General features: G+C 43.7%; 1 protein-coding gene across 2 annotated transcripts in view; it reads right to left on the reverse strand.

Annotated features, from left to right (window-relative positions):
• LOC113021483 (junction plakoglobin a-like) overlaps positions 1–21,213 on the reverse strand; it is a 122,712-nt gene that overhangs the window by 40,298 nt on the left and 61,201 nt on the right. For both annotated transcript variants that reach the window (XR_013908727.1, XM_080300593.1), the window contains exons 5-8: positions 5,813–6,066; positions 5,481–5,719; positions 259–460; positions 19–163 (exon numbers count right to left, since the gene is read on the reverse strand). Coding sequence is in view for 1 of the 2 variants with exons in the window: in XM_080300593.1 (XP_080156719.1) it covers positions 19–163; positions 259–460; positions 5,481–5,719; positions 5,813–6,066 (840 nt within the window). In the remaining variant the exon portion in view is untranslated. The remainder of the gene's footprint in view (positions 1–18; positions 164–258; positions 461–5,480; positions 5,720–5,812; positions 6,067–21,213) is intronic.

Consider the following 21,213-nt stretch of genomic DNA (forward strand, 5'->3'; position numbering starts at 1 on the left):
TCAGCAGTAGTTACATACCAGCTTCGACTATAGCTGGTTTGTTGCTGGGGCAGACAGACAGCACTTTAAGGACACGGCTTGTCGTCCAAAGCAGCTTCTCATAGTTGTAGTTTCTCATGATGAAAACCAAACACTCTGGACCCCCATTGGCTAGAATAATCAGCTGACAAGAAACAGGAAGTAGGAAGTGTTGATTAGGTATTAAAGAAAATAAGTAGACCAATAGTCTCCTTTCCAGCTCCAGGGTCCTCTTCTCACCTTGCTTTCCTGGTTTCCGTAGGACAGGAGTTGCAGACAATCTGTAGTAATGGCTAAAAACTTTGGGTTGCTCTTTTTCAATAAGGGAACTATTCTCTGCAGGCCATCAGCAAGACGCACAGCCATCTTTGCTCCCTCTTGATGCAGCAGCAGGTTGTGAAGAGTGGTAATTCCGTAAAATAGGACTGATTCTACTGGTGAACTGCACAATGAAAAATGGAAAAGGATAGAGATCCCATAAAATTAATAGATTTCAAGGCACATTAGACAGTTTATGACCTTAACTGACTTCTATCAGACACAGATAACTCATTCAAAAGAAATCCCTGAGACTTGAGTTCAAGACTTTTTTTCCAGTGTCCATGACTTGATAGCAGCACCACTCCCTTCATGAACCATCTGCTATTGGTGAATTCTGCAACAGCAAAAACGATGGTAGAATACCACTTTTGGATGAAAATGCAAAATAAGGTAGTGCCCCGAAAAACTCTGTGCGTAAAGGTGCTCAGATGTGTTAATATGGCTGCTGAGTATCAGGCCTTGTTTCTAGAAGCTTCTAGAAATTAACTGATGATGTTCTTTAGGTGCCACACTTGCATGTTCTAACTTTATATTACATGCATATAAAAACAGCCCTGATGGCTACTTTGATATCTGTTTTTATACTGTTGAATGTAAATATCTAAATCCACCAAGACTTCAGAACCATCAGCAGCACAAAGTATGTGTCACGGAGGACCCAAGAGCAAACAGAGGTGAGGACACAAAACCGGACTTAACAGAAGGCGAGCCTTTATTTAGGGCCGAAAACTTAAGGAACAAGGCAGCAAAGCAACTGAGGGAAAACCTGAACATAGACTGGGAAAACTATGGCTAAACAAAGTACAAACTAGGACTAGTTAAGGCTGGGGAACTATGACAAGGGGTAGGGGAGATAACACAGACGACGCGACACAGACTGTAAGAAACACAGAGACTAAATACACATGAGGGATGATCAGGGGAAGTGGCCACACATGGGAACGCAGCTGACACACATGAACTTAACGACAGGACAGGAGGAGTGAGCTGAATACACAGACAGTGAATGCAGGCCTTCAAAGTAAAACAAGAAACATGAGACATGAACCGGGGAGACGTAGTACAGGGGGAGGTGACATAACTGACAGCATGAACTTGACAGTACAAGACACACAGACATAAACACACGAAGGGCAAGGGAGACGTAATGCAAGGGTAACATAATTACAAAAAGGGCTGGACTACCTTAAAGAACCTAAGCAAACAATAAACATCAAAATAGGTTAAGCATAACACACTGGGTCACACGACCCAGGACCATGACAGTATGGCCGCTTTGCTCAAGCAGACGTTTTTGCAGTTGCTAGTCTGAAATTAATTTAATTGGACAAAAAGGGTCCAACAACACGGGGTAATAATGTGGAAAAAAGCTTCGGCAATGAGGCAAAACCAGTTAGTAATAGTTGCAGAATACATTGGTAACAATATGATAACCTGCTAGCAATAAAAAGGTAATATCTGTGCATTAGACTTTTCTTTTCTTTGTTTTTTTGTAAGAAGGCTTTAAATGGTAATAGCCTCATAATAATGAGGTTACATTTGCTGATGTTTTAGCATAATAATAAAGTGATTAAATTAATCCTAACTTAGGTTTCCAGCATTCTGCTTTGCTTAAAATCAATGATGTAAATATTGTGTTTATTGTTCAGGCTTGTTAAATGCAATTATGTATGTTTGGCAGTTTCTGGGTAATAAGCAGGAGTCAGCGCTGCAAAATGCAAAACTGCCTGCTTCTATTCAATAACACATTAATAACATATTAAAGCAAACTTTAAAAGTGTGTAATTATTACTTTATTATTATTATTATTATTTCTATTTAATACAATCATTGATCAAAGAAAGGTTCAAGAAATGTGATGATGACCTGGAAACACTCGTGCAAAACACCTAAAAAAATATGTTGTTAATGCTAAAAATGTAATAAACATGTGTAAAAGATGAATCAAAAGTTATCTTGAAAATAATGCATGCTATTTTATCGTGGATCACAATACTGTCCAAAATATCTAAAATAGTTTTTGAAAAACTTATATAATACATATGAATAGGTCAGATTTGCATGGGAAAGAATGGAGCGAGGGTAATGTTGGTTGAGTTTGTATTAAAAGGCAGAAGTAAAGAGGACATAGAAAGGAAATCTGCATGTTGATAGCATTGATGCACCAAGCAGGGCTCTCTCTGTCAAGCTCTTTTTCATTTTCTCTTCTTTAAATTCAATTTTCTTTCATTTTCTGTACAAATTAAGCTCCCACATCAATTATGAGTGTGAAATATCCTCTTCTGTTAAGCCTGAGTGTATGGAATTATTTAGCAGCCCTTCCTGAAGGTTGGAATAGTTCCCATAATCAGTACTGCTAGCCTGTTAGCAACATCTGCTACAATTGTCTGTTGATAAACTTTGTTAAGCTCCTTGTTCCACTGGGTATGTTGGTAAAGAGGATATGGGCTACAGGGTATCTATATCAAGGAGGCAACATGCAGTAAACACTCACATATAAAAATGTAAAGAAGGTGGAGAAAATCTTAAGCATATAAGTACTCTAAGGACTTTTAAATAAGTACTATCCCTTTAACCCCTGGAAACAATTTTTCGTAAACTTTATATTATTCATGAATGCACTTCATTATTAAAGTGTATATATACTTACTTATGCCGTTTGTATCTGCAATCTTATTCTTACTACCCAGGGCTTGTGACCCTAAGTAAAACAGGGCACTTCCACACTCAGCTCTCTCTTCATTTCCACAGAGCGATACAGAGGTCCATCACTGCTGATGCCACAACAACTCATTTGTCGGTCTCCCGCTTCACTTGCACCTTGCACGTAAACAAGAACCCGAGATACTTGAATTCCTTCGTTTGGGGCAGCAACTCATTTCTGCCTTGACGTTAGCACTCTACCCTTTTTCGCCTGAGAATCTTGGCATCCGACTTGGAACAATTGTTTCTCATTCCCGCTGTATTACACTCAGCAGCAAAATGCCCCATTGCAAGCTGGAGGTCTCCAACTGATGATGCCAAACCACAGGAATTGGTGGTTCCGCCCCTACTTGGTGTTGGCTCTCTCTGTGGTGTGGTATTATTTCCTGTTCCTGTTCCACTGGCCAAAAGTTTTTTTGTGTAGCTTATCTATTTTTTTCCTTTTATAATAACTCATTTCATGGAATAATCTTCTATACCCTGCTGAATCATAATACTAACTTTGTCTTTAGGGATTTGCTACAAAAACTTAGCTCATAGTGAAATCACTAGCAGCATGTGTTCTTCCCCTGTTCCTCCCATGCTTATTTTAAAGACCTCATAGTGCCATAACACTCCAATAGAGCACTTTGCTCTCAGACTGCTGTTCACTTGTGGTTCCTAGCATATTTACTGTAAATATCGAATGGGAGGCAGAGCCTTCAGCTTCAGAGTCCCTCTTCTGCCGAACCAGCTTCCAGTTTGGATTTGGAAGACAGGGACCCTTTCTTCTTTTATGATTAGGCTTAAAACTATCATTTTTGATAAAGCATATAGTTTAGGAGCAGATCAGTGGACCGTGAATCACCGTTAATTTTGGTGCAATAGGTTTAAGCTGCTGTGAGCTTTCCATGATGCACCGAGTGTTGTTTTTCACTTTGTATTTATACACCACTCTGTATTTAATGCTTAATACTTAATTATAATTAATCTCTGACTCTCCTCAACAGTCAGAGCTTTAATCTGCCTTCTTCCAATTACCCTGAACCGGTAGCGGCAGATGGCTGCCCCTCCCTAAACCTGGTTCAGCTAGAGGTGACTGTTGTTGTGAATGGGTGGAATGGGTCCAACGTATTGCCTAAATGGGGACCAAGTTCTCACTGCGGTTGCACAGTGACTGATCTTCCCATAACCATAGCCACGTTAAGGTGGATAATGTTAAACTGAATATTTAACTTGAGCAGATATTTCTGCTGTCTAGCTAAATGTAATTAAATGAAAACCACTCAAATGAATCTAGCAATTATATTTCAATAGTTTCATAAAAGACACAAACCTCAGTCTTTCAAATGACAGTACAGTACAGGACCTGGCTGTGTGTGGACTTTGTCAGCCTTTCAAACATCTAGACGTCTGATTTCTGCCAGAAAACTTTACTTGTATTTCTACAGAAAGGACGGTCTAGTACAATTAACATTGTTGTCCGAACGTGTGCATGCCTGCTCTACCTTTGTTCTCAAGTCCACATTACTGTTCCAAGTTCACTTACTTCCTGTTTTATTTTGTTAGACCTTTGTCTCTTGTGCTTTTTATTTAATTTTACATCCCAGTTAGGTACAAATGTCCTCTCCTGTTGCCCTCATCAGTTTGTTTATTTATTCCCTCAGTTTGTCTGAGTTCTTTGCTCTGGCCTCCCCCATTCCTCATGCATGTGTGTGTCTGAGCTTTGTTTTTCCTTAGTTTTTTCTTTCCTTGCTCCTGGCTGTCCCATATTTTGTACGGTGTTGGGGTTTAGCATTGATGTTGCCTTTTTCTTAACTATTTTCTGTTTAGAGACAAATAGACAATCAGTGAAAAGTGTAAAAGAAAGTTGGTGGTTGCATTCTTAGTAAGTGCTGTATTCAAAATGACCAGCAGTTTGTTTGGGGTTTTTTTTTACATCTTGGACTGGACATTAATAAGTCAAAGATTCATATTTAGAGCATTTGTAATGGCCTTCCTCTGTGTTTTGCTTTTCAGTATGTAAGTATTTTAAGTTGCCATATGCTTGCCTTATTTATAATTGTACAAATTGTTATTTTTTATTTGTATCAATTATAGTACTAGAAATGTTCATTATTATTTCATCTTTATGTACTTCATTTCATGAACGTCATTCCCAGCCATTTTTTCTGCAAAGCCCTTAAAACATATTTCAAGCACTGAAATGTTCAATACTTTAAAGTCCTGCTTGCAACAGATGTACAAGGTTTAGATTCAAGGTAACGTTGCCAAACCACGTTGACAATGAGCATAATCACTACGTCCAGATAACAGGACACAATTTGCCAGATTCTGCTACCAAGTATAGCAAAGCCTCTGGTGTATAGAAGGCAGTTTGGCATAATGTTTTAGCCTAAGTGCTGACAAGGCAAAATCATTGAACATAATTCTAATAACAACAATCTAAGTATTTGTACCTTAGCATTCGGACCAGTGCTGGTATCCCTCCAGCCTTGAATATGGCCAGCAGTCCCTCCCTCTGGTGCGATAGGCTGTGAAGCACACTGGCTGTGCAACGTGCCGTCTCCATGTCAGTTGTTGTCGTCATGGCACACACCACGGATGCCACCATGGCTGGAGACTGCACCAGCACGCGGAGACTGGCCTCCTTACGGGTTAGCTGGTTGACAATCATGGCCGCCTTGTTCACGACAACCTAGAAAATAAAGAAGCTAGCCATCTAAAAAAACACTGTTTCCTTGGTGTTCAACAAGCTAATCCTTAGTAATTGATTGTGTGAGCTCTGTACCGGATCCTCGTCTCCCAACAACTTGGTGAGTTCTGGCACTGCCCTGGTGGCCAGTTCAGCATCATCTTGGTAGTTTATCAGGTGGACGAGAGCTGTCTTTAGCAGCCGAGAAGGTTCAGCCAGTCGTTGCACATTGCTCTGCTGTGAGGGATCTGACTGGACAGGCATGGCTGCCTCCCCTTCTACCAGAGTCTCTGGAAACATGGCAGCCCTGACCCGCTGAGCCCGGGTAAGAGAGTACTGAGCTTCTAAATCTGTTGGAGGGAGATGGCAACAAGAGTTATGGTACAGTGTGTGTAAACTGCAAATCTCATAAACCCATATGCCATCAGTAGAAGAATTTAAAAAAGCAAATCAAATGCTCAAGCTACAACATTTTATTTCAGGAAAAACATGAGCTCATTTTGAACTTGGTGACAAGAACACATCTCAAAGAAGTTGGCACAGGCACAACAGAAGGCTGGAAAATACTGGCAACCGCCTGTGTTACCCCTTACCCTTCTAGCAGACGTGCCTGTGGTATCAATCAACTTATCGCATTTACAGGATTTTAAAAAAGAGTTTAACGCAGGACCTCCTTGCTCTTCAAAAACTTTTCTATGGTCAGACGAATCAAAAATTGTAATTATTTTATGGAAAAGATCCTCTGGACTAAAGAAGAGAAGGTCCATCAGCAATCAGTTCAAAGTCTGCCTCCATTGTGGTAAGGGGTTGCATTAGTGTATATGCAATTACCAGTTTGTTTGGAAAGGCACCATCGATGCTCAAAGGTATATATAAAATTATTATATTATATATATTATTATATTATTTAAAGGTATATATAAATTTTAGAACACCATATGCTTTCATCAAGACATATTAGAGCAGGACAATGCTAAACCACATACTGGACTAAATGGCAACTGGACTGATTTTTGTATAGTGCTTTTCTACTTTCCTGGAGCACTCGAAGAGCAATTCACCACATTCACCCATGAAAACCCATTCACACAAGCACTTCCTTCTATGCTTTTAAGTGCTCACTAACTACTGGTGACCAAGATGGTGGCGCGTGAACAACGTGAGGCTCAGTGTCTCTCCAGAATCTGCTATTTAGCGGTTTTTTATCTACTTTTCATCAGATTATTCATCCAGAATTGCTGACCTACAGCAGACAAGAGCTTCTGGACATCTGGACTCATAACTCCAACAGTTTTATCGCCGATCTCTGACTCATCCCAGAGATCTCCAGAACACCGGAGGCTGCCCACTCTCCCCGGCCGGGTGGAAGTGCACACAGACGGCACCGAGATCGTAAACAAAGGCGAGGTAGGCGCGGAGGGCTACGGGCTAAGCTAAAGCTAACACCACACCGGCTGCCTTTACCCAGTATTTTCCTCACCAACATCCGTTCTCTGGCAAACAAAATGGATGAGATACGGCTCTCCATCACTAACAACAGACGGATTATGGACTCAAATGTCATGTTTTTCACCGAAACATGGTTGAACAACAGCTGCCCGGACAATGCTATCGAGTTAGCAGGACGCCACACACACCGAGCCGACCGGCTAGCAGATGACTCCGGCAAGACCAGAGGTGGAGGTTTGTGCATTTATATTAACAATGCTTGGTGCATGAACTCCACTACTACCGAGAGTCACTGCTCACCTAATGCGGAGTTTTTAATGGTCAAATGCAGACCTTATTATCTCCCCAGAGAACTCACTTCTATCATACTCACTGCCGTGTATATCCCCCCCGACGCTAATGCTAGGTTGGCCATGAAAGAACTTTCTGCAGCCATTAACAAACACCAGAATAAACACCCCGAGGCTGCTTTTATTGTTGCTGGCGACTTCAACCACACCAACTTAAAGACAGTCCTCTCCAGATTCCACCAACATGTCTCCTGCCACACCAGAGGGGACAAGACTTTAGACCATGTTTATTCCAACCTGGCTGGAGCCTACAAAGCCACACCCCTCCCCCACATTGGACAATCGGACCATCTCTCCCTGTTCCTCACACCTAGGTATAGGGCTTTGGAGCGTGATGTCACGGGGGGTGGGCGTGGAAAGGATTTTGGCCCGATCCGCCATTTTGGGGGTCTAGCGCAAGTGAAAAGGAAGCGAAGTCACACACAACACCGGCAAGAGAATAAGGTTGAAAATGGTTTATCTTTTCATTCTTTCCCAACCTGGAAGCAACATGAGGCAGCTCGTGTATTGATGTTACCAAACGAAGGCGTCTAGCCTGGATAGCAGCTGTGAGACGAGCTGATATCCAGTTCTCTTCCATCTCCAGATATCTGTTGGTGCTCCAGACATTTTCATTCCGGTAAGTTCTAAATATGTTCATATCACTCTTTATAGCCTATTAGTTTTATTTTCGATGCGCTCTGAGGTCATAGCAAATTAGAACAAACATCCTACTGAGTGATTTTGCAGAACTACCTTCTATCTATACAGATGCTAATTATTTGGCATTATTGCAGCAAACCAGCCTATGAAATGGATGAAACATCGTGACTGGGTTCCAGTGCTACACAAGGGACCTTGTTCTGGCTCCTTAAGAGTCACCACTCATGTTATGTAGTGTTATACAAGTTCATGCAATCTTTATTCGTTTCTGGCACATTGTTCATTTTATTTTGACATTCTACCAGAAGTGCTACTTCTCATTACTTCCTGTCTAACGGGAGAAGGACAGTTTGCTACTCCTGTGCCTGCCTATGCTACCTCTTAAGCCAGCACAGTCTTTTTACCATTCATCCATTCATGTATTTCGACAAAGCCATTCTATGCATCCAATCAAATAAATCCACCAGAAAGGAACAACGGTGTGGTTTTTCTACATGGGATGATGGTTGTCTGTCTGCCTAGTTAAGTGCGAGGGCAGAACAGTAAAGAGACTGGCGAAACGGCTACTTCAGGAGGCAGTCTTCCAGACATCTGACCCAGACGCCACTATGCTGTCAGCAGAGGAGGAGCAGCTGGAGGTACGGTCCACCTGCTCTGGATCTACATCCAGATCCCGCAGCTCACTCGCCAAAGCAGCAGTCGAAGCATGGGCAAAGGCCGAAGCAGCACGCGCCAGAGCAGAGTTTACACGACGGGAGATTGAGGTGAAAATGAGGCAAGCAGAGTTAAGTGCTACATTAAAAGCACTAAAAGAAGAAAAGGAAGCAGAAGCTGCGCTCGCTGAAGCCAATGTATTTGAAGCAGCAATAGCAGAGGAGGTAAGCGGGGAAATGTGGTCATCTCGTGTGTCAGAAAAACAATATGGGGAATCACGACAGGGTCAAGAGAACTCACAACCAGCGCTGAACTCTCACGCTCTACTCCAGCTTCCAGCTTCAACCCAGTCATACAGACTACAGAGTTATCTTGGATATTCTTCACCAGAGCATCGCAGAGAAGACTTGCCGGACCCCAAACACTTTACGCCGATAAAACAATGTGACATCAGTCCAATCCCCGATCCAGCCACTTCACCTCAATATGTCCCACAGGTAAATCAACAGGACATCAAATATGAGATTGGCAGCCATCTGACACCAGCTGCTGATACCCAAGAAAAATGTGGCCAAAGGTATGTAAGTACCACACCGCAACCTATGAGCTTTTCCCCTTACACTCCACCTTTCCAGCCAACGCAAATCAACAACGGGAACAGTGACTTTGCTAATCTCGCTAAGTTTCTGGCAAAAAGAGAATTGGTGGCAGACGGTCTGACAAAGTTTACGAACAGAGCAGAGGACTACTGGGCATGGAGAGCTTCTTTCTGTAACGCTATTGAAGGGTTAAGCTTAAAGCCTAGCGAACAGTTAGATTTGCTCACCCGGTGGCTTGGAGAAGAGTCGTCTAAGCATGCCAAACGTATACGCTCTGTCAATCTCAACAATCCAGCAGAGTTTGGACACGGCTACAAGAATGTTATGGCACCCCAGAGGCTATTGAGAAGTCGCTCCTTGACAGACTTGAACGCTTTCCTAGAGTGTCAAACAAAGACCCTCAGAATCTCAGAGAACTTGGCGACCTACTTTCTGAAATTGATGCAGCCAAATCAGACGGCTCTTTACCTGGGCTAGTGTATTTGGACACATCACGTGGCATTGCCCCGATAGTTGATAAGTTGCCAACAAATCTTCAAGACAGGTGGATGTCAGAGGGGACTAAATACAAGCAGAGACATGATGTATATTTCCCTCCATTCTCATTCTTCTGTCGCTTCATACAAGATGAAGCGAAAATGAGAAACGACCCCAGTTTTAAGTCTACTGTATCAGGTCCCACATCCTATCCAACAACTCACGACAACCACTATACAAGATTTGCCAAGTCAAGACCGCCTGTTGCCGTCCACAAAACAGAGGTAAACAAAACTCACAAACTAAACTTAGGCAGCACGAGTGAGTTCACAAACAAACTGTGTCCCATCCACAAGAAACCGCACCCGTTAAAGAAGTGTAGAGGTTTCAGGGAAAAGACACTAGATGAGCGTAAGGCATACCTCAGGGAACACAACATCTGTTTTAGGTGCTGCAATTCCTCAGCTCACCAAGCTAAAGACTGTAAGGAAGAGATTACTTGCCTAGAGTGCAACAGCAACAAACACGTTGCAGCGCTGCATGCAGGTCCAGCTCCATGGACACAAAACACAAAAGCTCAAAACATTGCCCCAGACCAGGACAGGCAGGAGCATGGCGGAGAGAGTAGCCTAGACTTGGAGACTAGCTCAGCATGCACTCAAGTTTGTGGGGACTTAGGTGGGGGGCGTTCCTGCTCCAAAATATGTCAAGCCTACATTTATCCAAAGGGGCATCCAGACAAAAAGGTCAAGGTTTACGCTATCATAGATGACCAGAGCAATAGGTCATTAGCGAAGTCAAATCTTTTCGACACCTTTGGCATCCCAATGAGCAACCTAGCGCCATACACACTTAAGACATGTACAGGGGTTTCCACTACAAATGGCCGCTTAGCTGAGAACCTCTTTATACAGTCTGTTGATGGCCAGTTCAGCTCTCCTCTGCCTTCTTTGCTCGAGTGTGACTCACTCCCAGACAACAAGAATGAAATACCAACGCAAGAGATTGCCCTAGCCCATCAACACCTCAAACACCTAGCAGATCATATGCAGCCCCTAGACCCTGAGGCTGACATTATGTTGCTGTTAGGCCGAGACATAATACAAGTGCACAAAGTGTATGAACGAGTGAATGGACCAGTCAATGCTCCATTTGCCCAGAGACTTGCACTTGGGTGGGTTATTGTAGGTGATGTATGCCTAGGAGGAGCCCATAAGCCAGCCATCATAGGCACATACAGAACGAGTGTTCTAGAGAACGGGCGTCCAAGTCTCCTAACACCCTGTCAAAACAGCTTTCATGTCAAAGAGCAGTCACACAACAAATCCTGGAACACTCACAGTTCATGTCAAATAGGGAAACACATATTCCAGCAAAGTGAAAAGGACGAAGAGCTAGCCCCTTCCTTTGAGGACCAAGCCTTTCTGGAAATTATGGAAAGAGACTTTTACCAAGATGATGCAAATAGCTGGACAGCTCCACTTCCTTTCCGTACACCGAGAACCCACCTCCCAAACAACAGAAACCAAGCACTCAGCCGCTTAGAGTCGTTGCGCCGCACATTAAATAAACGCCCTGAGATGGAGAGACATTTTATGGATTTTATGCAGGGGTTGTTTGACAGGGATCACGCCGAACCAGCACCAGCTCTCGAAGAAGGAGAAGAATGCTGGTATCTGCCCTTCTTTGGCGTTTATCACCCGCAGAAGCCCGGGAACATCAGGGTGGTATTTGACTCAAGTGCTAAGTTTCAGGGAGTGTCCTTAAATGATGTGCTGCTCAAAGGTCCAAATATGAATAACAGTCTGATTGGGGTGCTCATCCGTTTCAGAGAAGAAACGGTGGCTGTCACAGCGGACATACAACAAATGTTCCACTGCTTTCAGGTGCGAGAAGACCACAGGAACTTCCTCCGGTTCCTTTGGTACCGCAACAATGACCCAAGAGAGCCAGTTGTCGAGTACAGAATGAAAGTGCACGTGTTCGGCAACAGCCCCTCTCCAGCGGTGGCAATTTTCGGTCTGACAAAGGCAGCACACCTGTTCGACACACAGCACTATTCTGAGGCCAAACAGTTTGTTCAAAGACATTTCTATGTCGACGATGGACTCAAATCCCTCCCTACTGAGTCAGAGGCAATTAAGCTCCTCAAAGACACACAGGAGCTGCTCGCTGCGTCCAACCTGAGGCTCCACAAAATAGCTTCAAACAGCCCAAATGTCATGAAAGCATTCTCTACTGTAGACTTGGCAAGTGGGCTCAAGGACATAGATTTCAACACAGAGTTTCCTCCAATGCAGAGAAGCTTAGGAGTATGTTGGGACATTGAAGGCGACACCTTCACATTCAGAGTCTCTCAAGCCGAAAAGCCTTACACGAAAAGAGGTGTTCTGTCCACTATCAACAGCCTTTTTGACCCGCTGGGGTTTGCAGTGCCAGTGAGCATCAAGGGGAGGGCACTGTTGCGGGAGCTGACAAAAGAGACTTGTGGGTGGGATGAGACTCTTCCAGAGGGCATGTTTAAGGAGTGGTCAGAATGGAAGAATGCTCTCAAACAACTCGAGCAAATCCGTATCCCAAGGCCATACTGCTCCTTCTCCTTTCTTGGTGCGAAGCACAGAGAAATCTGTGTCTTCTGTGATGCATCAACCCAGGCTATTGCAGCCGTGGCTTACCTGAAGTTAACGAACAAAAATGGTGAGACAGAGTTTGCGTTCATATTCGGGAAAGCCAAACTTGCCCCCAAGCCCGATCTTACCATTCCCAGGCTCGAGCTGTGTGCATCGGTGTTAGCGGTGGAAGTTGGGGAACTAATCAGAGATGAAATGGACATTCAGATTAGTAACATGCGCTTCTTCTCCGACAGCAAAGTCGTTCTTGGCTATATCTACAATGAGGCAAGAAGATTTCACGTTTTCGTGAACAACCGGGTGCAACGCATCAGACGAGCAACAGTACCAACTCAGTGGGGCTATGTACCCTCGGTGCACAACCCGGCCGATCACGGATCCAGATCTCTACCTGCCGAAAAACTGTTGTCCAGCACATGGTTGAAAGGGCCGGAGTTTCCCTTAAAGCCCTTACAGAGCAACTCATCAGGTACATTCCAACTTCAAAACCCCGACTCAGACATTGAAGTTCGTCCCTTGATCACTGCCACCATTCAAACATCATACCCCTGTTTAAAGACTGCAAACTTAGAATCTTTCTCCAGCTGGCAGTCCCTTACCAGGGCAGTTGCACGTTTGGCACACATTGCACGCACCTTTGAGGTAAAGCAATCAGGCGGACAATGTAAGGGATGGCATATATGTCATGAACTCACTACCTCAGATTTTGAGCAAGCAAGAGAGACGGTTATAAAAGCAGTCCAACAAGAAAGCTTCCCAGAGGAGCTCAAACAAATAGAGTCAAGGAAGGACATCCCAAAGAAAAGCCCTCTCTTAAAGCTTTCTCCCTACCTTGACAAATCAGGCCTCCTGAGGCTTGGCGGACGCCTTCTTCATTCTGACCTTGAGTCCGCAGAAAAACACCCCTTGATTATGCCGCACAAACACCATGTAACTAACCTGTTAGTCCGCTATTACCATGAAAGGGTCAGGCACCAGGGGCGTCATCTTACAGAGGGTGCTTTAAGATCCGCAGGTTACTGGGTCTTAGGAGGTAAACGCCAGATCAGCAGCCTCATTTACTCATGCGTAGTTTGTCGCAAGCTAAGGGGAGTAACACAGTTCCAAAAAATGTCAGATCTTCCTGCAGAACGCCTTAGTGCTGAGCCTCCATTCTCTTACGTAGGCATAGATGTGTTCGGGCCATGGTCGGTTGCCTCTCGTCGTACTCAGGGCGGACTTGCCAGCAGCAAACGATGGGCAGTGATGTTCACCTGCATGAGCACAAGGGCAGTTCACCTTGAGATCATAGAGGGGATGGACACGTCTAGCTTCATTAACGCTCTCCGCAGGTTCTTTTCAGTCAGAGGACCTGCAAAGCAATTGAGATCGGATTGTGGAACTAACTTCACAGGAGCCTCCAGGGAGCTAGGGTTTGACAAAAGGATTCCTTGTGACCCACGTGTTAAATCCTTCTTAAATGATCATGGATGTAGTTGGGTCTTCAACCCTCCCTACTCTTCTCACATGGGGGGCAGTTGGGAGCGGATGATAGGAGTGGCACGTAAAATATTAGACTCCCAGCTCGCTCAACTTGGTTCCAGGCCCCTCACGCACGACGTCCTGATCACCTTCATGGCAGAGGTGGCCGCCATCATCAACGCACGGCCGCTGGTTCCAGTGTCAAGTGATCCCGATGTTCCGTGCATCCTTACTCCCGCCACACTCCTCACGCAAAAAGTTGGTGCACCTCCAACACCCTTAGGTGACTTCGGGGAGAAGGACCTCTACAGGCAACAGTGGAAAAGAGTTCAGAGTCTGGCCAACTCTTTCTGCCATCGCTGGCGTAAGGAGTACTTATCAACACTGCAATGCCGCCGCAAGTGGCATTCCACCAGACCAAACCTGCAGCAGGGGGATGTGGTCCTCCTGAAAGATCCTCTCGTGAAGAGAAATCAGTGGCCCATGGGGGTGATTGCAAAGGTTCATCCTAGTAGTGACGGACTTGTCAGGAAGGTAGAAGTCAAGGTGGTGAAAGATGGTAAAGCCAAAGTTTACTTTAGGCCAGTCACAGACGTTGTTCTTCTTGTATCAGCTGCTGTGCAACAAGTTTAGTTTGGGTACAAGTGTGACATCTTACCGATGTCAGGCGGGGAGTGTTCTGGCTCCTTAAGAGTCACCACTCATGTTATGTAGTGTTATACAAGTTCATGCAATCTTTATTCGTTTCTGGCACACTGTTCATTTTATTTTGACATTCTACCAGAAGTGCTACTTCTCATTACTTCCTGTCTAACGGGAGAAGGACAGTTTGCTACTCCTGTGCCTGCCTATGCTACCTCTTAAGCCAGCACAGTCTTTTTACCATTCATCCATTCATGTATTTCGACAAAGCCATGCTATGCATCCAATCAAATAAATCCACCAGAAAGGAACAACGGTGTGGTTTTTCTACATGGGATGATGGTTGTCTGTCTGCCTAGTTAAGTGCGAGGGCAGAACAGACCTGCTGCAAACATACCACCATGCCAATCAGATTACTTCTTCCATGTGAGGGTGAAGAGGTGACCCTTCTGGATAAGATGGTGAAATATGAAATATGATATATATGATAAGATGGTGAAGGTTTGCTGCCGTTTTGATGAACAGTGTGATAATAAAACCAGGGAAGAATGAAACCTGCTCCTGTTAAATATTCTTAAGTATTGTGCTGTTAAAATTGCTGTATTTTTTCAAAAGATACAGTAAATAATGTTAGTAGTGGGTGATGTCATGTAAACACTCATGATTTTGTGTAAACATTTTGTCATTTGTAAACTATAAATGACATGGATTCTACATTGTAACTGATGTGATGTTCTATAAGGTGGTTTCAATAAAAAAAAAAAGAGGCAAAAATTAGTTTGTTTCTTTATTCAACTTTTGAACAGTGGGACTCAGTCAGTATATATTCAGTAAATGCAAATTATTTACATGACGGTGCACTACAGGCATAAATGTAGACCCCTAGATAAAACATTATGGGTCATTCCCACAACCCACAGCTTTACTGTGTTCCAGCAAAGTATCCAATAGCAGTGACAACTCCTCCACAGTAGCAGGTGGGATTTTTCTGTTTTGAGGACGGCTCCTTTTACCTGTCACTACAGATGGTCTGTTTATGTTTTGATCAAGAGCCTTTTTTTTGGGCAGCTGAAGAGGAGAAGTCTATCTTATGGCCAACCTCTGGCTGTATCTTGGTCATATTACCCAGAAAAACCCAGTATGCAGGTTCATCTGTAACAGTCCTTGTGCCACGGATCAACACTGTTGCTTCTACATTAAACAGAAGAGCAGCGACATGGCTGCAGGTCTCTGCGACTCCGGCCATACAGGTGCAGTGGGCGGCTTCAACCTTCCCTGTGATGCTCACAGTGACCCATGGCTGCAATGCTGGTTCATTCAGTCTTTGAGAGTGCAGGACCTGAAACACACACAGACAAAGTTCATTTAAAGACAAGAACTAATGAGCCAAGGCCGACGTAAATGTGTTTTATCTACTTTATCATAAATGTAACAAAGTGTTTAGAAAGTTAGCACATACATGTAATTTTTCATTTTTTTATGTGTCCATCTATAGAACGCTGCATGTTATATTCTAAATCTGCCTGTTCTCTGTCAGAAACCTGCCTGCAGAAAATGAACCTAAAGGATGTAATGCAAGGATGTCATCACTTTAGAGATGGAGAAAGCATAAAGTGACAATTATGAATCACTTAATATGATAAGGAGATTCTGCAGGTCATTGATCAATATATAAAATTAAAATAAAATGTATTTTTAGTGACACAAGATACAAACATGGAAGCAAGATGTATAATAAGGATTATTTATAATAAACATTAATAAATTAGTGCAATTTCTTTAACCATAAAGAATAACAATCCTTCAGGACAGTGTCACATCAGTGCACTGAACTCATTATGTTATCCACCTAACAGCCTCCACATGTTCTCACTGTCATTTCCCCTCATGAATGAATTTATGCTGCACTAATCTGAATGTTTGCAGGGAAATCAAACGCATTTCACTCGCAGTACTCAAGCTGACTTACCTTTGCTTGAATGACGACTTGTACGCGCTGACTCCACAGACAAGGTACGAGAATATGTCAGGCTACGTCAATAGTGGTTGGTCTTCAGGGTTTCTACTCCACGGCCTTATTTCATACGGGTCCACATTTCCAATGCACGCTATTTTCTGCAAGTACCGCTGCTTCGCCTCTGAATGAAATCGGTCTCTATACAGTTCATTCTCTTTTGAGCTGCTTTTAAGCATCTTTCTTGTAGTCGTCGTTCCAACACAGTGTGTTTGGTTTGATTCGTAGACCCCGAAAATGGCGCTGCGCTCCCATAATGCATTGCGGTGTGACGTCAACTCCAAAGCCCTATTCACCACTCATCCAACGTGTGAAACCTGCTGTGAGGACAAGTGTGGCCAGAGGGGACAGACGCAGTGCTCCAGGACAGATTTAAAAACACAGACTGGAATATGTTCACCCACACAGACCTGGACCAGTACGCCTCATCTGTACTGGAGTACATCTCCGAAACCACAGACAGTGTCACCACCCAGAAACGGATCCATGTACCCCAACCAGAAGCCTTGGATGAACCGGGATGTTCGTCTCCTCCTGAAGGCCCGCAACATTGCCTTTAGGTCAGGAGATGCACACGCCTACAGTACAGCCAAAGCTAAGCTAAAGAAGGGCATCAAAAAAGCCAAACACATTACAAAAAGAAGGTAGAAGAACACTTCTCCAACTCCAACCCCCGACGCATGTGGCAAGGACTCCAGACCATCACAGACTACAGGACCACCAAACCCTCCCCCGCATCCTCTGATGTCTCCTTCCTCAACGAGCTCAACAACTTTTATGCTCGTTTTGAGCGAGGGAACCCCACAACCACAACCAAAGCAGACGTGACGCCAGACCACCAACCTCTGACTCTCTCCCCCACCGATGTAGGAGCGGTGCTGAGCAGGATCAATGTCCACAAGGCTGCAGGTCCTGATGGCATCCCCGGGCGTGTTCTCAGAGCGTGTTCTGGGGAGCTTGCAGGAGTGCTCACAGACATATTCAATCTGTCCTTGGCCCACACTGTGGTACCGGCCTGCTTCAAATCCACCTCCACCGTCCCGATACCCAAAAACTCCAACCCATCTTGCCTCAATGACTACCGCCCAGTAGCACTCACCCCCATCATCACTAAGTGCTTAGAGCAGCTGGTCCTAGCACACTTCAAATCCTGTCTCCCCCCCACCCTGGACCCCCACCAATTCGCATACCGCCAGAACAGGAGCACAGAGGATGCAGTCTCCATCGCACTGCACTCTGTCCTCTCACACCTGGACAACAACAACACCTACGCCAGAATGCTGTTTATAGACTTCAGTTCAGCATTCAATACAATCCACCCCTCACAACTCATCAGGAAACTGACAGACCTGGGCATCAGTTCCCTCATCTGCAAATGGTTACTGGACTTCCTGACCAACCGCCCCCAACATGTCCGGCTGGATAACCGCTGCTCATCTACAATCACAATGAACACCGGTGTACCACAAGGCTGTGTGATGAGCCCTTTCCTCTACTCCCTCTTCACCCACGACTGCAGACCTGCTGATGGTTCCAACACCATCATTAAGTTTGCAGATGACACCACGGTGATTGGCCTCATCAGTGACAACGATGAGGCCTACAGGGCCGCCTACAGGGAGGAGGTGGATCGTCTGGCTGAGTGGTGCGACACAAACAACCTGCTGCTTAACACCGAGAAGACCAAGGAGCTCATCGTGGACTACAGGAGGAATGCTGACCCACATCCACCCATCCACATTAAGGGGACGGCTGTGGAGCGTGTGAGCAGCTTCAAGTTCCTGGGAGTCCACATCTCCGAGGATCTCACCTGGACGACCAACTGCTCCAAGCTGGTCAAGAAGGCTCACCAGCGCCTCTTCTTCTTGAGGACTCTGAGGAAGAACCACCTGTCCTCAGACATCCTGGTGAACTTCTATCGCTGCACCATCGAGAGCATCCTGACCAACTGTATAACAGTCTGGTACGGGAACTGCTCTGCCTCGGACCGGAAGGCGTTGCAGAGGGTCGTGAAAACTGCCCAGCGCATCGCCAGAGCACCACTTCCTGCCATAAAAGACATCTACAGGAAGCGGTGTCTGAAAAGAGCTGGGAAAATCATCAAAGACCCCAGTCACCCATCACATGGACTCTTCACCCTCCTGCCCTCTGGGAGGCGCTACAGGAGCCTCCGGACTAAGACCTCCAGGTACCGGAACAGCTTCTTCCCCACAGCTGTCAGACTCCTGAACTCTGCCTCCTGACATCTGACCCACGTTAAACTCATGGACTGGAGATACAAAAACCCACAACCACCTACACACACACACACACACACACACACACACACACACTGGACAACTGTACCCTCATACACACAATAATAACATGGACTGAACCACCACTCACAACCACCAGCACTTTATACAGCCTCTGTAGAAACTATCCACACCCTCATTTATCTTAACACTGGGATTGCCAGGCTTCTACCGTTCTACCTTTAAAAGCCGGAGCAGTCAAATGCTGGAAGTGGAAGCTAAATTGGCTAGTCATTCATATGTAGATTAGGTCGTTACCTAGGAATTCTGGAGGGAGGGGAGTGGGGGTGAGTGATTGAGGGGGTGGGGGAGTGGAGTGTTTCAGTTTGCCATCTTAGGGAGAAATCAACACATGTCCTTTGTATGTCCTTTGTTGCTGACATTTATTGATGAAAACAGTACAAAAAACCAACCATTTGTACACATATTTACAAATAATGATAAAAAGTGAGTGAGTACATTTCATTTCATTCATTCATTTATTTATTCATTTTCAGGCACAACAAATACCTATATTGAACATAAAATACACAAAACAAAAAACAAAACTTGCCTGAAAAAGGAGTGGGACGAAGAAAACTTATTAAATCCCACCCCTATACTCACTCATCAACAAAAAAAAAACAATAAACTTCCCGCAGCTACGCCCATCATTGCATACAGACCCATCAACAGCCCCGGGCAGATACAAGCATCTAAGCGGCAGCTCGCAACCAACAATTAGAGCCTTCATAACTGAATACAGAATATATGAATTATAAATTGCATTACCACAGGTAACAGGCAGTAATAACTACAAGTAACAGACACACATACATATACATACATATATATCTACACACACAAGTACATATATGTACATACATACGCACACTTTATTTTTTATTTTTTATTTTGGAATCCATACCAGCAATGGTAAGAGGACAGACATTACAGAGCACACTAAAACCCATCATTGAGTATACTGTGACCAGACCAACTGTTTGTAGAGAAATTTAAATCTATGAATATTTTTGCATTGTTTCAGTTGTAAACTCAGACTGTTCCAGATTTTCACACCACATACAGACACACAAAAGCCTTTACGGGTTGTTCGAGTTCTGGGTAATTTGAATTCTCCAAAGCCTCTCACATTATAAACCTTTTCTCGAATTTCAAATCTAGTTTGTAAATTTGCCGGTAAAAGTTTAGTAAAAGCTTTATACAAAATTATGGATGTATTGTAATTAACCAGATCCTGGAATTTAAGTAACTTTGCCTGAAGAAAGAATTTGTGAGTATGATCTAGATAACCAGCCTTGTGAATAATACGCAGTGCTCGTTTCTGTACTGTGACTAATGGATTAGTTGTATTTTTATATGTATTTCCCCACACTTCCACACAATATGTAAGATATGGAAGAACCAGGGTACAGTACAGAGTACGAAGTGCATCTTTATCAAGGAATTGTTTCACTTTGTTCAAAACTGCGAGGCTTCTGGAAATTTTGGTTTTTATGTGTCTGACGTGGGGTTTCCATGAAATTTTGTTATCAATTATAACTCCCAAAAATTTGTTTTCACTCACATTATCAATTGGTACACCTTCAATGATAATTGGTAATTCTATATTATATTTTAAATTACCAAAAAACATTGCTTTAGTTTTATTTATATTTAATGATAATTTATTTATGTCCATCCATTTTTTTATTAATTTTAGCTCCCTGTTTACAGTCATTACAAGATCAGTATAATCATCGCTACTGAAAAATATGTTGGTGTCATCTGCGAACAGTATGAGTTTAAGTACTTGAGAAACATCAAAAATATCATTTATGTATACATTGAAAAGTTTTGGTCCCAACACTGACCCTTGGGGAACACCACATGTAATACCAAGTTTCTCTGAATGGTAATGCCCTATGCTAACATATTGTTCCCGACCTGTTAGGTAACTTTTTAACCAGTTACCAGCTTTCCCTCGAATACCATATCTTTCCAATTTATCCAGTAAAATTGAGTGATTGATTGTGTCGAAGGCCTTTTTGAGGTCAACAAAAATACCAACTGCATATTTATTTTTATCCAGTGTATCAGTAATTTCTTCTACTGCCTCAATTATCGCCATTGAAGTGGTTCTTTGCGTTCTGAAACCATACTGACCAACATTTATTATTTGATGTTTTTCAAGGAATTTTTCTAATCTTGAATTAAAAAGTTTTTCTAGAATTTTTGAGAATTGAGGCAGTAGAGAAATAGGCCTATAATTGGTAAAACTGTGTTTGTCATTACTTTTATAT

Source organism: Astatotilapia calliptera, chromosome 4 (assembly GCF_964374335.1).
Source record: "Astatotilapia calliptera chromosome 4, fAstCal68.1, whole genome shotgun sequence".
Classification (NCBI taxonomy): domain Eukaryota; kingdom Metazoa; phylum Chordata; class Actinopteri; order Cichliformes; family Cichlidae; genus Astatotilapia; species Astatotilapia calliptera.